This window comes from Myotis davidii, unplaced genomic scaffold, assembly GCF_000327345.1.
Source record: "Myotis davidii unplaced genomic scaffold, ASM32734v1 scaffold401, whole genome shotgun sequence".
Classification (NCBI taxonomy): domain Eukaryota; kingdom Metazoa; phylum Chordata; class Mammalia; order Chiroptera; family Vespertilionidae; genus Myotis; species Myotis davidii.
The window spans coordinates 1,405,482-1,423,013 of record NW_006291020.1 but is presented as its reverse complement, the minus strand read 5'-3'; the positions used below and the strand labels follow the sequence as shown (position 1 = coordinate 1,423,013).

Here is a 17,532-nt window from a genome sequence, read left to right as displayed (position 1 = left end):
GTACCACTCTACTATTTGTTTCTGAGTAAACAATTCCCTATGTAGCAAAATAAAAGATAAAATATAAAATTACAGGCTGTTACTTTAAGACATCATGTCCTCTTCCCTTCCATAGCTAGTGTTCTTTTCCTTTCCCTCTATCCAAAAAGATGTTGAATGGAAAATGACCTATTCTTATTCTATTCACTTACTTTTAGAGTTCCTGCTTAAACCAAATATATCTGTCAATTTTGCAATCTTGACACTATTATTCAGTTTAGCTGTGTCACTCGAAAAATATTAACACCCCCAGATGAAAGCAGCTACCAAGGTTCTTTTCAAGATAAGGCAACAAAGTTGGCTTTAAAGTCCTCTTCACGTCTCACATATTCCAGCAGCCACTTGGTAGGCAGGCTGATTTGTTAATGTATAAATGTATACAGAATATTTTTTTTCAAGTACCTTGGAACTGGAATCACTAGCAGTTGTTATTTTAAGCAAATATTAAAGATGACCCACCTTTAGAGCAAAGGCAGATTTAATGTACAAAGTGCAGGAATCGTATCTATCCTGGTTCCTGTCCCATTAAAATCAATGAAAAGAGGCTCAGTTTGTGGAAAAGGCCTTGGAATCCAACTCCTAATGACAACCTTATCTTGGATAAGAAGGACAAATATAAAAGTTATAAATGGAGGTGAAGTTATTTGAAAAAGACTGTGTCATTTTATTTTGGAAATAAAAGGGAATGCAAATACAGAGTGGGCTCGCACAGTAAGCGCCATGTCAGTCACTGGTGACTGACACTATACTTTCCGCCCGGAAGACAAAACAGGCTGGGCGCTTACCGTGCTAGTTGTGTCTTTAGCCCATATTTTAACTTTTCATCATGGAATTAACAGTCCTTCCCACTGAGGAATAAAAGACGAGGAAATCTACCTACATTTTCTGATTAGGTCTCTTCACTGCTTATTAGCAGGCTTCAAAACTTGCCTTATTTTCTAACTAAATGAGCTTCTCTGGGAAGCATAGAATAACGCAAACATATACTTCAAACAAAAATCCACACAAATACATAATTCGCAAGATGGGAACATTCATACAATGAATTCTTAAACATAACTTATTAGAAATAACACATACTCCTTATAGGACAGGACACCAAACCAGAGCAAATATTGCCTGTGATAGGACAACTTTCATCTGTAGAAACACAAGTGCACATGAGTAACACAAAATAAGAATTAAGTTGTACAGAGACAGGTGCTGTTACAACATATTCCTATTTTGACCTGTAACATCGGTGCCCCTGTGAGACCTTGGTCTCAAGCTTCTGTCTCATCAGCTGTAGGAGTACTTGACCTATGAGACATCCAGCTCACTTGCTATCAAGTATACAACACCATGTGCTGCTTGACTGCTCACGATGATTTGGTTTTCAAAATCAAGTTCACTTTTGAATCAGAAAAAAGTCATCCTTAAATAAACAAACTTTCCTTCTGTTCCTCTGAACATGATCATGTTACGCCAGAAACACAGGTATAGTCAATTGGCTGCTTTGAAGCCATGAAATGCACATTCATAAATATATGTTCTACACCTTAACAAATTAAATACATCCAGGGACTGTGGCTGTGCGGAGTTCTTGCTATAAGAAGCTTGTCAGTAGTATATTATGAAGTGGTTACTTGAGAACTTGACTCTGGATCTTCCTGCTTTGTATATTTCTTCATAATCGTGACTATACCATTAGCCAGGAAAACCACAGCGATGAGTGCAAAATAACCTGCGTAGATCAGGAACTGAAGGGGGAAACAAGTCATGTAGAGGATTATTAATAAGAAGAGCTGTTGTATTACACGCATGAAAACGTACTCTATAATGAAAAGGAATTCAGTTTCTCAATGAAACTTTAAAAAATAGTGTGTTTACCCAATGGGCCAGGCACTGAAAACACAGAGGCAGCAGGTGTGGAGGTACAGAAGCCTGGATGCCTAAGTGTGAATCCTGATGACATCCTTGACCAGCTGTGTGATGTTGATTGAGATACCTAATCTCTGAACCTTAACCTCACTTACCAAATGGAATTTGTATTTCCTACTTTACAGGGTTGTTGGGAAGGGATGACATCATGCATGTAAATGTTTATTAGCGCCATGGCGATGCTGTTAATACTACTGTTGGTAATTTTGTTGTTGTCACTGACTCATGGTCTCTAGCCTCAAGCTGGCAGATTGGCACCTGGGTATGACTAACACGCCAAGTTCTGAAGATCAAGAACTTTGCTTCTTCCCCAGAAGAGGGCAGTAGAAGGTCAACTACAGATTGGGGCAAAATGAGGTTTATAGTTGTTTTACGGAAAATAATACAATAATTAATACATAATAATAATGAATAAACTGTGTATCTATAAACCTACTTTTGCCCCACCCTGTATATTCCATTATAGGATTACATTTTTTATGGATCCTCTCTAAGCCGACTTTTTAATGTGGCTATATAGGTTAGCAACATAGTCACCACTATATTCTTCTTAAAATAACTTACTAAATACATGTAAGCTGGTCCATGGGTTCAATAAGAGAGTAGCTCTAAGTCTTTGAACTAGGTTTTTAAAAGATTGGATACGTTTTCCTGTAGGAAATCTGTTAATCATTGCAGCTACAGGTTCAGCACAGCCCACAAATTTCTATTATCCCATATGTTTAAATCCATATCTTTATAGCAGGATGACAGGTTCTAGTTTCTGTCCTACCCTCCATCCTTAATGAAGCTCCTCACTCTTGCAAGGTCTTCTGAGGTTTCTACTGCCAGTAGTAACTGGGAAACAGAAAGTAATAAGCTCCCCTCCTCTGCTCCCCCCTCCACCTTTCTGAGGCAAATGCAGTGCAAGGCAAGCAGGCTTCGGAGTTAGATTCTGGTTGAGGTCCTAGCTCTGCGCCACTATTGTTGACTCGGTGACCTTAACACTCAACATTACTTAACTCTCAGATTCTTTTCTCCATTCTAAGCCTGACAACTCTACAAAATCCTATTTAAGTACCTGGCACATAGAAAGCGCTCAGCACACATTACCTATTATTATGATTTCTCTTAGACCTCATCCATAAAAATACAGTTAATTACTGCTGATATGTTGGGTCTTTCTATTCTAAGAAAACTAATGTGTAAGAATAATGGAGAAGCAATATTCTGGCCTGGAGGGGGCACTTTTTGATTTAATCGCCTGTTTTGCCAAAGTACAGAGCAAACCCTACCTATAGGCTCACAATGCCTGAAGGCATATGCAACCATTCGATCCCTCAATGAAGAAATGTGTTCACATAGTCTTGGGTGTTTGTACAGGTGTTTTCTCAATAGGTCGTGTGTTAAGAGTCAGAATGCTATTCATCAACAGCAAGTCATTACCTTGGTATCTGGGGGGGGGGATTAAATAAAGAAGGGAGGAGACTTAGCTGTGAGGTAAGGCAGGATTGTCCCCAACATGCTCCAGGTAGCAAAGAACTACAGAGGCGGAGGACTGACAGGAGGGGACGCCGTTACTTTTTATGTGACGTCAGTCTATACCAGTGGTCAGCAAACTGCAGCTCGCGAGCCACATGCGGCTCTTTGGCCCCTTGAGTGTGGCTCTTCCACAAAATACTGACTTCTGCGTATGGGCCACGAAGTTTTAATCACACTGTACGTGCGTACCCGCACATGGTATTTTGTGGAAGAGCCACATTCAAGGGGCCAAAGAGCCACATGTGGCTCACAAGCCACAGTTTGCTGACCACTGGGCTGTTTGAATTTCTTTTCATTAGGCATGCCACCCTGATCAAGGTGTAACTTCTTCAGTGCAAAACAGCTCTTACCTGAGTTGTGATTTCTAAGCCAAGGCCACTGGCATCGACTACAATGAGCGTGAGCAGCGTCTGCAGGGCCAGAGCAATGAAGGTGTTGACACCGAACACTAGGGCATAGCGCTCCATACTGAGGTTTGCTGCAATCTGAAAACTTAACAAATAAAGAACAAATAGATAAGAATTTCTTCCTGGGTAGTTAAAATTTTAATTTAAATGGGAAGGGTACCCCCTTCTTTCTACTGTCAATCACCTTCCCAACTAAGTGAAAAGTATTTTGTTGCTAAATGACTTAAATCTCATGCAAAATCTGGAAACAGTGGGGACACGTGAACGAGGAATTAAATGAACCTTGCCGAAATGCTTCCTTAGGAGAAAACAAACAATACAGTGCTTTCTCCCATTTGCCTCTCTTACTTAGAAAATTTAATTTCTTTGTAAAGAAATCAAAAGGTTTATCCAATCACAACTTTTCCTAATGCTTCTTTGAATAAAATACATACGTTGCTATAGTGATGAGTAACATGTAGATGATTCTGAAGACAACATAGGACGCGTAGCACACCCAAATGTTACCCACGGTGTCCATGATGTACACTGCGGCCGCAATCAGGAGAGAACACAGCGACAGTGTCATTTCTCCCCAAGTGGACCAGGATATTTTTATGTAACCAACTGCAAAAACGGCGACAGCACCTGCAGAATGACAAGAAAAATAAATAAAGACTATTTAAAAAAATTTAAATCAGCTTAGATTATTCCATTTTAAAGCTGTGAACTTATATAGAGGGTGCTCAAGATTAGGGAGGGCCTTGAAAGGGAGGCAGAGAATTGGACTTGATGGAATAAATGCTATGGAGCCAGTGTGAGGATGAGAGACTGAATCAGGGTGGCTGGCAATGAGATGGGAAAGGAGGCCACAGCTCCAGGGAGGCTGCTAAAGAAATGCGGCTGAGGCAGAGGCAATGTCCAGAAGAACCACTGCTCCTCCCGGTAAGCCGTGGTAGGACAGGGCCTCTCCTCCTCCCCGAGGAGCCACTGAGAACATGGCAACAGGGCATCCCTGCCCTTTGGGAAAATGACAATGATAATGACAGCTAAAATCTACGGAGTGCTCCTAAGTGCCAGGTGCAGTTATAAGTGTTTACAGAAATCATGTGAAAACCTTTATGAGGCCTGTCAACAAAGTAGAAAGGGACAATAGAATAAAGCGGTCAATGCACCAGTTCTGAGTTCAAATCTTAACCTCACTACTTACCATCTTCATTACCTTGGGCAAGTTAGTAACCTATCTGTCCATGGTTTCCTCAACTGTAAAATGGGATGGCAACTGCACCTATCTCAGGAATTTTGTAAGGACTAAGTTAATATACATGAATTATAACAGCGGTTCTCAACCTGTGGGTCACGACTCCTTTGGCGGTCGGACGGCCCTTTCACAGGGGTCGCCTAAGACCATCCTGCATATTAGATATTTACATTACGATTCATAACAGTAGCAACATTACAGTTATGAAGTAGCAACGAAAATAATTTTATGGTTGGGTCACAACATGAGGAACTGTATTTAAAGGGCCAGAAGGTTGAGAACCACTGAATTATAACATCAGAGCTCAAAGTAAGTAAGTCATTCTTTGGAGTTACTTCAAGTTTGGGAGAGGAGAGAAAACCTGATAATGGTTGATGACTACCAGAGGAATCCCCCTCCTAACCATCCCTAATGCAGCACTGCTTACCCAGTAAGGTGGAAACGGCCTCCACGCCTCCGTTATAGATAGCAGCATTGCGAGAAGGCATCACCTGCTCCCACAGGCCCTGTGTGTAGTTGATCACTTGAAAATAGCCACAGGTGGAGAGGGCCCACCACACCGACCAGCAGAGCAGCGGGCGGGAGGAGTAGCACATCAAGAAGTCGTTCCACAGGACCTTCAGCACAAGGAGCCGGTCTGGCTGGGGCTCCTACAAACCAAAGGGAAGAAAGCTCACCCATCTCGAAGGCAACTGGACAGGAGCAATTGTATAGGCTCAACATTTAACTTAACAGGTGTTACTCTTTTCCTTTGTGAAAAATATGTACAGGGTGGGGCAAAAGTAGGTTTGCAGTTGTTCATATGGAAAATAACAATAAATAATAATACAAGAATAAACTCTTGATACATAGTTATAAAATTTTCTGGTAATGAGAACTTTTAAGACCTATTTCATTAGCAACTTTCAAATATGCAATACTGTCATCACCATGTTGAACACTGTAGCCCCAGGACTTATTTTATAACTGGAAGTTTGTACCTTTCGACCTCCTTCACCCATTTCTCCTACTGCCCAATCCCAATCTGTTCTTTATATCTGTGAGCTTTTGGGTTTTTGGTTGTGTGTGTGTGCTTTTTGTTTTGAGAATCCAAATATAAGTGAGATCGTATGGTATTTGTCTTTCTCTTTTTGACTTATTTCTCGTAGCATAATATATTTGAAGTCCATCTATGTTGTCTGCAAATGGCAAGAATTCATTCTTTTTTTTCCCTTTAATCCTCACACAAGGATGTGTTTATGTATTTAGTTTTTAGAGAGAGAGGAAAGGAGAAACATTGATGTATGAGAGAAACATCAATTGGCTACCTTCTCCAATCAGGGATCGGATACAGTGGTTCTCAACTTTCCTAATGCCGCGACCCTTTAATACAGTTCCTCATGTTGTGGTGACCCCCAACCATAAAATTATTTTCGTTACTACTGCATAACTGTAATTTTGCTACTGTTATGAATTGTAATATAAATATCTGATATGCAGGATGTATTTTCAGTGGTCGCGACCCATAGGTTGAGAACCGCGGGTAGGCAATCAAGGTAGGTGCCCTGACTGGGAGCTGAACCTGCAACCTTTTGGTGCACAGAACAAAGCTCCAATCAATTGAATCACCCAGCCAGGGCAGAACTCATTTTTTATGGCTAATAATTTTTTATTATTATACACCACATTTTCTTTATTGGTTCATCCATTGACGGACATGTAGGTTGTTTCCTTATCTTGGCTATTTTAACTAATGCTACCATGAATATGGGGGTGCAGATATCTTTTTGAGTTAGTGTTTTTGTTTTCTTCAGATAAATACCCAGAAGTACAATTGCTGGATCATATGAATGTTCAATTTACACTTCTATCAATAGTGACAAAGGGTTTCCTTTTCTCCATATCCTCACCAATATAGCGCGGCCTTGACTTACGAGTTTAACTCATTCTGAGACACTGAGACCGAGCTCGTTAAGGAGCTTGTTAACTCAAATTACTCTGTCAATTCAAAGCAAAAAATTGGCCGAGAGACAGCTGGTATCTCAAAAAACTCATTAGTCGGGACACTCGTAAGACAAGGCCCCACTGTACTTGTTATTATCTTTCTGAGAACAACCATTCCAACAGGTGTGTGTGGTTTTGTTTGCATTTCCCTGGTGATTAGAAGCATCTCTTCTTGTATCTGTTAGTAACGTGCATGTCTTCTTTGGAAAAATATCTATTCAGATCTTTTGCCTGTTTTTTAATTGGATTTTTCTTTTTTACTATTGAGTTGTATTAGTTTTTTATGTATTTTGGATATTAACCCCTTGTCAGATATATAATTTGCAAATATATTCTCCTATTCAGTAGATTGCTCTTTCATTTTGTTGACTGTTTCCTTTGCTATGCAGCTTTTTAGTTTGATGCAGACCCACTTATTTTTGCTGTTCTTGCTTTTGCTTTTGGTGTCAGGTTTAAAAATCATTGCCAAGACCAATGTCATGAAGCTTACTGCCTTTGTTTTCTTTGAAGAGTTTAATGTTTCGGGTCTTACTGTCTCAAATCTTAATCCAGTTTGAGTTAATTTTGTGTAGCCTCTTTTCCTTTAAATAGAACCTTGAAAGGGTATAATTAAGTCTTTACAAGTTAAAGGCCACTCTTTACTGAGCTCAGTTGTGCAAAGGGAAATTTATCTATAGTCAAATCAATGGCTACGATGGGAACTTTTGAGAATAAGTTTGACAAACTTATTATTTGTCAAAATATGGTTCTATGAGTCAGGACTGCACTTTTTTCTGATTTTCATGGCTAGTTCCTTTATGTTACTCAGGTCTCAACTCAGACAATAGCTTTCAGAAGCCATTCAGTACTCTTACCAATCATTACTTCTCGATACCCTGTCACTTGCTAGCCCATTTTCCCTTACTATAAAATCAAGATCAAACCACCAACCTACCTACATATTCTTCTTTACCATAATTACTTCAACTTATGGTTCAGTTATGAGCTTTGTCAACTTAAAATGACAGTGCAATCTCCACCATCCATATTTTGACTTTCCTTCAGGCTTGTCAAAGAAAAGCAGTATTTTAGGGCTGTAAGCGCCAAGCAGCACTGCCTGCCTGTTGGGGTGCCAGGAGCAAAGCCAAGGACATCATGGTATGGCTTGAACCCTAATTTTCACCACACTGTAACCAACATGATGGCTCTGACTGTTGTCTCCCAGTGAAAGACTTCATGGAGCACAGTATAGGGTGAAGTGACTCTCCCGTATATTCTTCACTATGTTTAGGAGTATATCTGTCTAATTCTACAGCCACGATCTCTGATCCCGATCCTCTTCTCTAACATGAGAGGGTTGATGAGATCTAATGTCCCTTGTAACTTTAAGATGCTCTTATTATTCTAAGACTTGTGGTTTGAATCACTTTTAACTCTAATTATTCAGCATGTCAAGTATTCATACTTTGCCTATCTATAAACAACAAATATCAAGTTGCTCTATGACTGTAGATTTCAACTCATTAATTGACTAGTTTTCAACTCATTAGTAGGTAATAAAATCAATTTAGTGAGCAACGATCACATGATAAAAAATAAAGTGAATGGAATGTGTCAGAATAATGTATTTTAAAAACCATGGTTTCAGTTACATAAAAAGTATATGTGTGTGTGTATGTGTATATGTATATACACATACACAAACACAAATATAGCCTTTATAATAAAGAGCTAATATGCTAATTAGACCAAACAGCAGAATGACCATCCAGACAACCTTCTGGACGAAGCCCCCAAGGCAGCCGGGGCTGCGAGGGCTGAGGCTGCTTACACAAATTTTGTGCATCGGGCCTCTAGTGTGTGTGTGTGTGTGTGTGTGTGTGTGTGTATATACACACACGCATGTGCGCGCGCACACACACACACACACACACACACCTGTGTACTGGTTGCTATGTAAAATGTTTCTTACTAAGTAGTTTCCTATTCATATTCAAAAAAGTTTAAAACTTAACTGGTCTATAAAATTCTTTAGAACTATGGTCAATATGTTAACATTTTTAAAAATATACATGTATTATAGATATGTATGTACATATTAATCTTAGCTAAAGCCATTTTGACACATTTGAGACAGATTTTTAAAAGGTTCTTATTCTTTTTTCTACATGAGATCTATCAAACAACCACTCGTACTCCTTTCCCTTCCTCATCAACTCTTTGTTGAGTCTCTGGCATCACCTAACAAACTGATGGAACCAGCGTTTCATTTCTACTTAGTTCCTGGTAACTCTGACTGAAGCTGCCCTAATAGTCAAAGTGAGTTTATGGTAAGTGTCACCCAGGCTCTAAAGTGTGACCCAAGCTCTTTGGGATGATAACCTACATTTCAACGAGTAACCAGAGTGAAGAATGGGGGAAGGCGAAAGAGAGTAATTTTCGATGAGGACATTAGATGCCACGTTGAAACAAGTTGGATTAACTCCAGGTGGAGAGCCAGGCTCTATTCATGCTGGTCCTTTACTCTCAGCCGGCCCACAAAGCATACGGAGCTTGGCTTTATGCCTGACAGAACCGTCTACAAAGATGGAATGTTAATAGGCTTATTAACAAACACCTCCCAAGAAAACTAAGATTAATTCAGTATGTTTGAAATGAATCTTGCCTCTCATAGCTTATAACCTGACAGAAAGATAAACTCATATTAAAGGGTGACTGACTGGGGGAGGCAGTGAGTCTTCCTGGCTAGAGAGAATGGATGGATGAATTATTTGGATGGCATACCTCAGCTAAGAAACAATTTCATAGTCACACTTCTAACATTATTTCATCTTCTTAAATATTCCTTTGGATCCTCATCTCCTGTATTATTCATTACTATGCACTTCGGCAAAGTAAAATTTCCAGCACAGAAGAGGATAGTAATTCCTATCCATAAACACTTTGGCTTCAAGTGAGAAACTGGAAGTAGATATTCATCATTTGTTGGAATCATTTCACCTATTCATTTAGCAAAAATTTTCTGAGTGCTGTATTTATATGCCAAGTTCTGGGGATTGAAAGATGAAAGAAGAGAGAGCCCTTACTGTGGCTTCTAAAACATCTCTGACACAAGCAATAGAATGTTGTGCCAGTCCAACCTTGAAGGTCATTCACTCCAGAGGAAAACACATTTGTCATTCCTAATTTACATCAACCTTATCTTGAATCAATGAATGAATGAACCTCCATCCAACTCAGGATAAAACCTGAGTCCACGTGAATACAAGGCCTAGCATAGGGGGTTTCCTGTCTGTTTTTTCACTGCTGGCCTGGCCCCCGAGTAGCAGCCACAAGACATTCAAAGTTGGACTTACCGGTTCCTCCATGGGAGGCTCCTCCACATTTAGAGGGATTTTTGACTCAACATCCTCCCACCCGGGAAGGTGGTTAGAAGCTGAGGTGTCAGTCACAATACCACCATTTTGTATCTTGATACCATTCACTCCCTTGCAGGTAGAATGAACATGGTGGAAAAAAAGGCTCTTCTGTGGCATAGGCAGAAACCAGGCCACGGCAAAAGCCACAGAAACACAGGTAAGAGAGATGACATTCAGGCTGAACAGAGACCAGCCTGCCACTGAGACGAGGATTTGCCCTAGGACAGAGCCCACTGTGAAGCCCACCAGGGTGGCAGTTCGACTGTAACTTGTGACTTTCTGGTACCTGCTCAGGTCTACCACACTGTAGATGTAAGAGTAATAGGCGATTTCAGTGGCTGTGGCGATGCCATAGAAGAATTCCAAGAACTGAATGGCCAGCAGTCCCTGGGCATAGAGCAGCATGAACCATGTGACGATAAGGCTGAGCCCTTGCAGCAGAATGACGGGTTTGTAACGGAGGTAGTCTGTGGCAAGGAACACAGGAAACAGCAGCACCAGATAAGAGTAAGTCCATACTGGATAAATTTCATTGTAGACCTGATAGGCAAAGAAGGATAAAAAGTTATTAGTGATATCAAAGGACCTGGAATATTCATAACAATTTATTCTTATAAAACAACCTACCAATACCTCAAATACCTCATCCTTACCAACCAAAGAAATCATGACAACAGTTCTGAATAGTGTTTGGAATATACTTCCCTATTTCCACTCCATCTTTTTCTTAAAATCCTGCCCATTCATCAAGGCCTCGTTCTTAGGCTTCCTCGCCCTGGGAGACTGCGGGCGCTGACAATCTTTGTACCACAACACTCAAGGCTCTCTGGACACTGCTTTGTATGTCATCTCCCCGTTCCTCACATCACTGGTTCTCAGCCACGGCTGCACATTTCCCAAGGAGCTTTGAGAATTCTGGATGCCCAGCCATCGGCATTTTTTAAAAACCTCCCAGATTTTAACATGAGTCAGATCTGAGAACCGCTGCCTTATAGTTCTTTAAGGGTGGACTCATTGGCACAACTTAATAGCTGGCATACTGTTTAGGACATACCTGGCTCAATAAATGTCTTCAAAACAAATAAATCCCTTGGAATCATTGTCAATTCCTTCTTCGAGGCACAGGACAGGAAGCCTTGATCTTACTGCTTGATTGATTAGGACTGATTTGAATCCTCTCATTATAAGTTTCATTTCTTTGGGAGCCCAGGAATAAAAGAGTTGATCTGTTTACAATCTTTTAAAGATATATATGTTTTACTGATTTCAGAGAGGAAGAAAGAGGGATAGAGAGATAGGAACATCAACGATGAGAGAGAATCATTGATCTGCTGCCTCCAGCATGCCCCCTACTGGGGATTGACTTCCTAGGCATGTGACTTCCTGGTTCATAGGTCGATGCTCAACCGCTGAGCCATAATGGCTGGGCTGTTTACAAACTTGATAGAATATCTGTGGGTGGTAGAATTATGGGCAACTTTGTGTCCTTCTTTTTGCTTGAAAAAGTAGCAGTGTTGGCTATTTATTTTTAATGTATTTTTAAAATTGACATATAACAGAAATAATCTTTAAAATAAGCACTAAACCATTAAGACTTCCAGCTAAAATTTCAGTTTCATCATTTGCTGTGTGATCCGAGGCAAGTTCTTCTAGTTCCCGTTAGACTTACTCTCCATTATCAGTAAAAGAAGGTAAGACCTATACCATAGGGTTATTGTTGCAAGGATTAAATGAGAGAATATGTGTAAATCACTTATTCCACTTTATTCATAGGTCTGAAGATTTGAGGACTACCATGAACATACAGACCACTTGGAACAACATGAATTAGCTAAACTAACTGAACTGTCCTGCCCATTCTTCCAATAACAGTCATCATAGGAGACTTCTCCTTCCTCCTATACGTGCCTAGTGTCTAGCAAGGTCTAGACCAGTCAGTTTTTAAAGATCATTTCAAATTCTGCATCAGTGGCCCCCAATCTTTTTTTTTTGTTAATCTTCACTCAAGGATATTTTTTTCCATTGATTTTTAGGGAGTGGAAGGGAGGGGGAGAGACAGAGAAACATTGATGTAAGAGAAACACATCACTTGGTTGCCTCTCTCATCAGGGCCAGAGCCTGCAACTGAGGTATGTGCCCTTGACTGCAATTGAACCTGGGACCCTCCAGTCCTTGGGCCGATGATCTATCCACTGAACAAACTGGCTAGAGCAATGGCCCCAGTTTTTAAGTGCTTTCTAAAAGGTCGTCTTGGTAACAGGCTAAATACTTTGCAGTGGTGCACTGTAACCCTAGACTTTGATAATCTAAGTTCAAGGATGACTTTCTTTTTAACTCTTATGTATACCTCTGTTTACCCAAGTATAAAATGGGCTGTTTTAAGGTTTTAGAGGAGCAACAGAGTAAACAATTATTGTGAAATCTTTTGCCAGCGCGGAGCACAACTATAAAAGTACAACATAATCTAAAATACATTCCAGACTTGATTTTTCTTTCTGATCGGCCGAATACCAAAAGTGATTTGTCTAAGAGCCTCACCTTCATGAATTTTTATCTAACTTGTGTTTGTAAGTCAATTAGCAACCTCCACTAGATCAGAAAATGTTCTTGACCTGAACATGTGCATGAAAGTATAATCGAGAACTGTGGAAATGATTCTAAATTCAGAAGTGTGGAAATTTTAGCAAATGAGGAACAAAGCACACTTGGCTGGCTTAACCACCGTGGAAGATGCCTCTCAGTAGAAAGCAAAGGCACCAAGAGTGCCCTGAGATGAAGGCCGGGAAGAGTGAAGGCTTCCCGACAGACTTCGTAGTTGTGTTCCATTAACAAGTTCCCACTGCTTTTTTGCCTGTAGTTTTATAGATACCCTCCTACAGTTTTCTTCAGTTGGAAAGTGCCTCCTGGGTTTGACTTAGCAGGTTTCTTCACCTTCCCATTTCCCCAACAAAGCACCACAAAGCTATTAGCCACCACACCTCCCCCTTAAAACGCCCTCCACCACTTCCTTCCATACCCCACCTTCTGTTTTCTACCACACCCCTCTGGACTTTAACTTACTTCTTCACTTTAGTCATATGGTCTGTACTGAGACTTTATACACCTTTCAATAATAATTGTCCCCAAATGATTACCTGCCAAATTTTCATTACATAAATCTCATCCTTTTAATTACTGATTTAAAGTGTTTATACTTATAAGTCTGTTGCTATTCCTAATAGAAAACCACAATATAGACCATGAAGATGAGGAAAAGTAACTTTGCCAGACCTGCAATGCCAAGTAGAAACAAAAACAAAAGGCAAGCGGGCAGAGGCCAGATGGCTTCTCTTTAACTTACTCTAAACCGGAAACCAGACTTTTCTCCTGTGAGAGAGGACCCACCTGACATGAATGTCCCTCTCACAGTGTGACCTGCATTAGAATAGCAAATCTCTACTGAGGAGCTACACACTCTGCTAGTCACCTCACCTACATGACCCCATTCAATCCAAACAACAACCCCAGGAGGGAAATGCCTGTCATCCCTATTTTAAAACTGAGGAACCTGGCCTCAGAGAAAGGTTACATCAACTGTCGCCCAGGTTATCATAGGTCGTAACTGGAGGAGGGAGACACTGGACCTAGATATTCTGAATCCACCGTGCTTCAATGCCTCATTTCTCCAATCAGAAAACTGGTATTGATCATTTACTGTGTTCCAGGGTTACTTCTAATGCCTGCAGCAGCTTTTTTTCTGAGATAGAGAAAGAGAGAAAGACAGGGAGAGAGAGAGAGAGAGGGAGAGAGAGAGAGAGAGAGAGAGAGATCAATTAGTTGCCTCTTATATGCACCCTGGCCAGAGATCAAACCTGCAACCTAGGTATGTGCCCTGACCAGGAATTGAACCCTTGACCTTCGGGTGCACGGTAGGACATTTGACCCAACTGAGCCACACTGGCCAGGGCTACAGCAGCTTTTTCAGCCTGCATTGAGGTGCTTGTATAGGGCATTCATGAAGAGATAAAGACCACATCTCCAGAGGTTAGCCATTGGGTTTCCAAAAAGAAAGGATCCCTTCTCTCTCAATGCCTCCAAGAAGCTGTCACACCAAAAGTGCTTCTTTGATATTCTGAATCTTGAAGGGAAACTTTCTACATGCAGAAATGGACAAATTACAGGCTCTACTGTCCAGACCCTGGACAATACCTTATGTCAGGTAAAATCTGCCATGTGAGCAAAAGGAACTGATTTTATTGTAAGGCGCCTGTCATAACTCTTGGGGCCAGGACTAATTTGTGGCTTTCTTCTGAGATAGAAAAGTCAAGGGGAGGTAGTTCGGCTTTAGTTTCTAATTCAGATTTAGACTTTATTTTAGAATCAAGTTCAGTTAAACTAATAAGCATTTATTTGCACAACACTGTTTTCAAGCTGTATGAAGATTACAAGAAAAAAGAATAAAATGAAGCCTGTTCTCCAAGAGCTCTGAACTAGTGTGGAATACACACACATGCACTATTGATCAGGGAGATCAGAAATACGGGGTTGCTTCTGTGAGATGGGCCTTACGGATGAGGAAGTTGGAGGCTAACAAAGTTTTGTTATCAACAGATACACATGTAAGGGAGGGTTTCTCCAGGCTGAGATCTCATCTTTGAGTACAGACCAGGAGATGAGCCCCTGGCCGAGCTGGACTGAGGACTCTAAGATGAATGAGGCAGGAGCTAGGGCCTGGGGAAGAGGGCCAGGGGGAGAAGGATGCAGGCCGTGAAAGATACGGCTGTTCCGGAGGTAAGAGCCAAGTTCTGTAAGGCTCTGAAATAGCAGGCAGAGAAGGTGGAATGTTTAAGAAAATCAAAGAAGGGTAGTGAATGTTTGTCAAATCACACGCTAAAAAAGATGAAAGGGTTAAAAATATTTTGTAGGTAAAGAGCTCTATTTTGTTAAATGTTTGTCTTTCCGCTCTTGGGAAACAATCAAATTTTAACCTGTTTAAAACTTACCAACGGTACCTAAAAGAGGTAAACATTTTCCCTGAGATATAAGAAAAAATCTTTTGAGAGTCTGTCCTTCCTTCCCTCCTTTTGTCTTTGGACATGGCTAACAACAGCCCTATTTAAGACGCTCCAGCTTGGCCCTTCTCAAGTCTTCTAGGAGGAAATACAAACTTCAACACAAACATCACTGAGCACGATTAACATTCGCTCTGCCTAAAAACCATGTCATATTTTTATTTCTCTGTCATTGGTGAAAGCAGGCACTCAGTCAGAAAGAACACATTGTTCTATTTATTTCAATTCTTGATTATTTTTAAAAATCTAGGATTCTGGAGAGGGTGAAGACAGCCACACTGCGCAGCCAACAGACTCAGCCCTAATTCCAGAGTCCTCAGAGACAAATGGCATCCCTTTCCCCAGACACTCGCTTTCTCTCCAAACCCTGCCCTCTTCCTTGTCTAATTTGCAATAACAGAAGTGTGCTACGGTTTTGTTACACAATCAGCAAATATTTCCGGGGCCTGCCTACCCCGCCCCCCCCACCCCCCGCTTTATTTCTATGCCCCTGAACATATTTCACTCACCCTAGAAAGCTTGAAAGCTTTCTGGTAAGACAGGGCACGTCCCACAGCATGGAACATCCCACAGCAACTCTTTGCCCAGGGCACGTGACAAAACAGATTGCCTTTCAAACATCAACACTGGGAGAATGTTTCTTGGCCGTGCGCTTGGTCAGGCAAGGTGCACACAGCGATCACATGGCAGTTCACATGCAACTTTAATTGTCAGCAGCTCACCAGCAGTATCACCTCTGCTTCAGTGCCTACACCTCCGACCCAGGGGCCGTGCTGGGGGTCCAGGATCATTCTCTCCTATTTACTGCAGGCATGTTCTTCTTGTAAAACCGTTCTGTTCACAAGAGTTGGCCCTTTCCATTTTACTACCGTATAAAAATTCAAACATGTAATGAGTAGCTGTTGCAGTCCCTTGGGGAGTGGGCCCCAAGACTGCGAAACAGAAGACCTGAAGTTGGGTCAAAGTCAGTGACACTTGCGAGAGGTGAGACTATGAGAAACTCAAATGAAACCCTCCATCCAGACTTCAACACCCGCCCTTCAACTCCCCAACGAGGGACCTTAGAGACGGAGGAGCGATGCCGTAACCGAGTGCGCTGTGAGTAATGACATCCTGCTCTGACCTGTTAGGCAGGGAGACTGAGCGGTGATTAATTCCAGGGAGAAGAGCAAGGTTTAGATGGGAGCATGTCACCGCAACTGGAGGAAAAGTGAGCCTGGGCAAAAGGGGCGAGCCAACCAGCGCCCACCCCGCTTTCCAGAAGGGGCGCCAGGCCTCAGCTTTCAGGCTTTGTAGCCTTCAAGGGAGAGCATGTTGAGCCGGCTTTATTCTGGTTTTGTGGGGCCGCCCTGAGTTTAGTTCCTGTTGCAGTTAATATAAAGTCTTTCTTCTTCAAAAAACACAGGTGTGGAGACTGACCCTACGGTTTGAGAGTTGGACGTTTTCAAAGCACACAGGGAACTTCTGAGGTACGCACACCCCCTCATCCAGGGAAAATCAACCAGCAAGAAGTTCTTGCTCAGGGACTGCGGGCTCCCAATCACTCTGACCATCACACAAGTTTTGCAAGACCTCACCGTGCAGCTGAGGAGCAAAACTAACATCTGTGAAGCAACAATGCACAATGCAGGGAAAACTGTAATTAAGTGCCAACTCTGCGATACCATCTAAGTATCTGCTTGGACAGCAAATCCTTGGACACAGTCCCATCCTACTGAGAATCCAGGCCGATGAAGACGCCGGGCTCCCGCTGTCCTGGTCCTTCCTAATTTGAGCGCATCCATCTCGCCCGCAGTAAACAGAGTCAGGGACGGGAGGGGTGGGGCTGCAGGAGCGGGAGGGCGGTCCTTCGAGAAAAGCATGTGGGTCCCTGCTTTCCATCAGCGCATATTTACTAGACCTTTACCAGGTGCACAGTGCGGCTTGCTGTTTTCACTGTTTTCTCCAAATGCACCCCCCTTGCCCCGCCAGCC

At 41.7% G+C, this 17,532-nt stretch overlaps 1 protein-coding gene across 3 annotated transcripts; it reads right to left on the bottom strand.

Moving 5' to 3' along the window:
- SLC19A2 (solute carrier family 19 (thiamine transporter), member 2) lies at positions 1-17,227 on the bottom strand. Of its 3 annotated transcripts, none has more exons than XM_006764172.2 (6): positions 16,282-17,227; positions 10,446-11,048; positions 5,555-5,777; positions 4,322-4,514; positions 3,831-3,972; positions 1-1,778 (listed from the first exon to the last, which is right to left on the bottom strand). In XM_006764172.2, the coding sequence occupies exons 1-6, from the start codon at positions 16,348-16,350 to the stop codon at positions 1,650-1,652; spliced, it is 1,359 nt and encodes a 452-aa protein (XP_006764235.2). In that variant the 5' UTR covers positions 16,351-17,227; the 3' UTR covers positions 1-1,649. The 3 variants fall into 3 exon arrangements, with proteins under 3 accessions (XP_006764235.2, XP_015419735.1, XP_015419736.1); XM_015564249.1 differs by lacking the exon at positions 16,282-17,227 and adding an exon at positions 16,069-16,257; XM_015564250.1 differs by lacking the exon at positions 16,282-17,227 and adding an exon at positions 11,563-11,787.
- Positions 17,228-17,532: the final 305 nt, after the last annotated feature.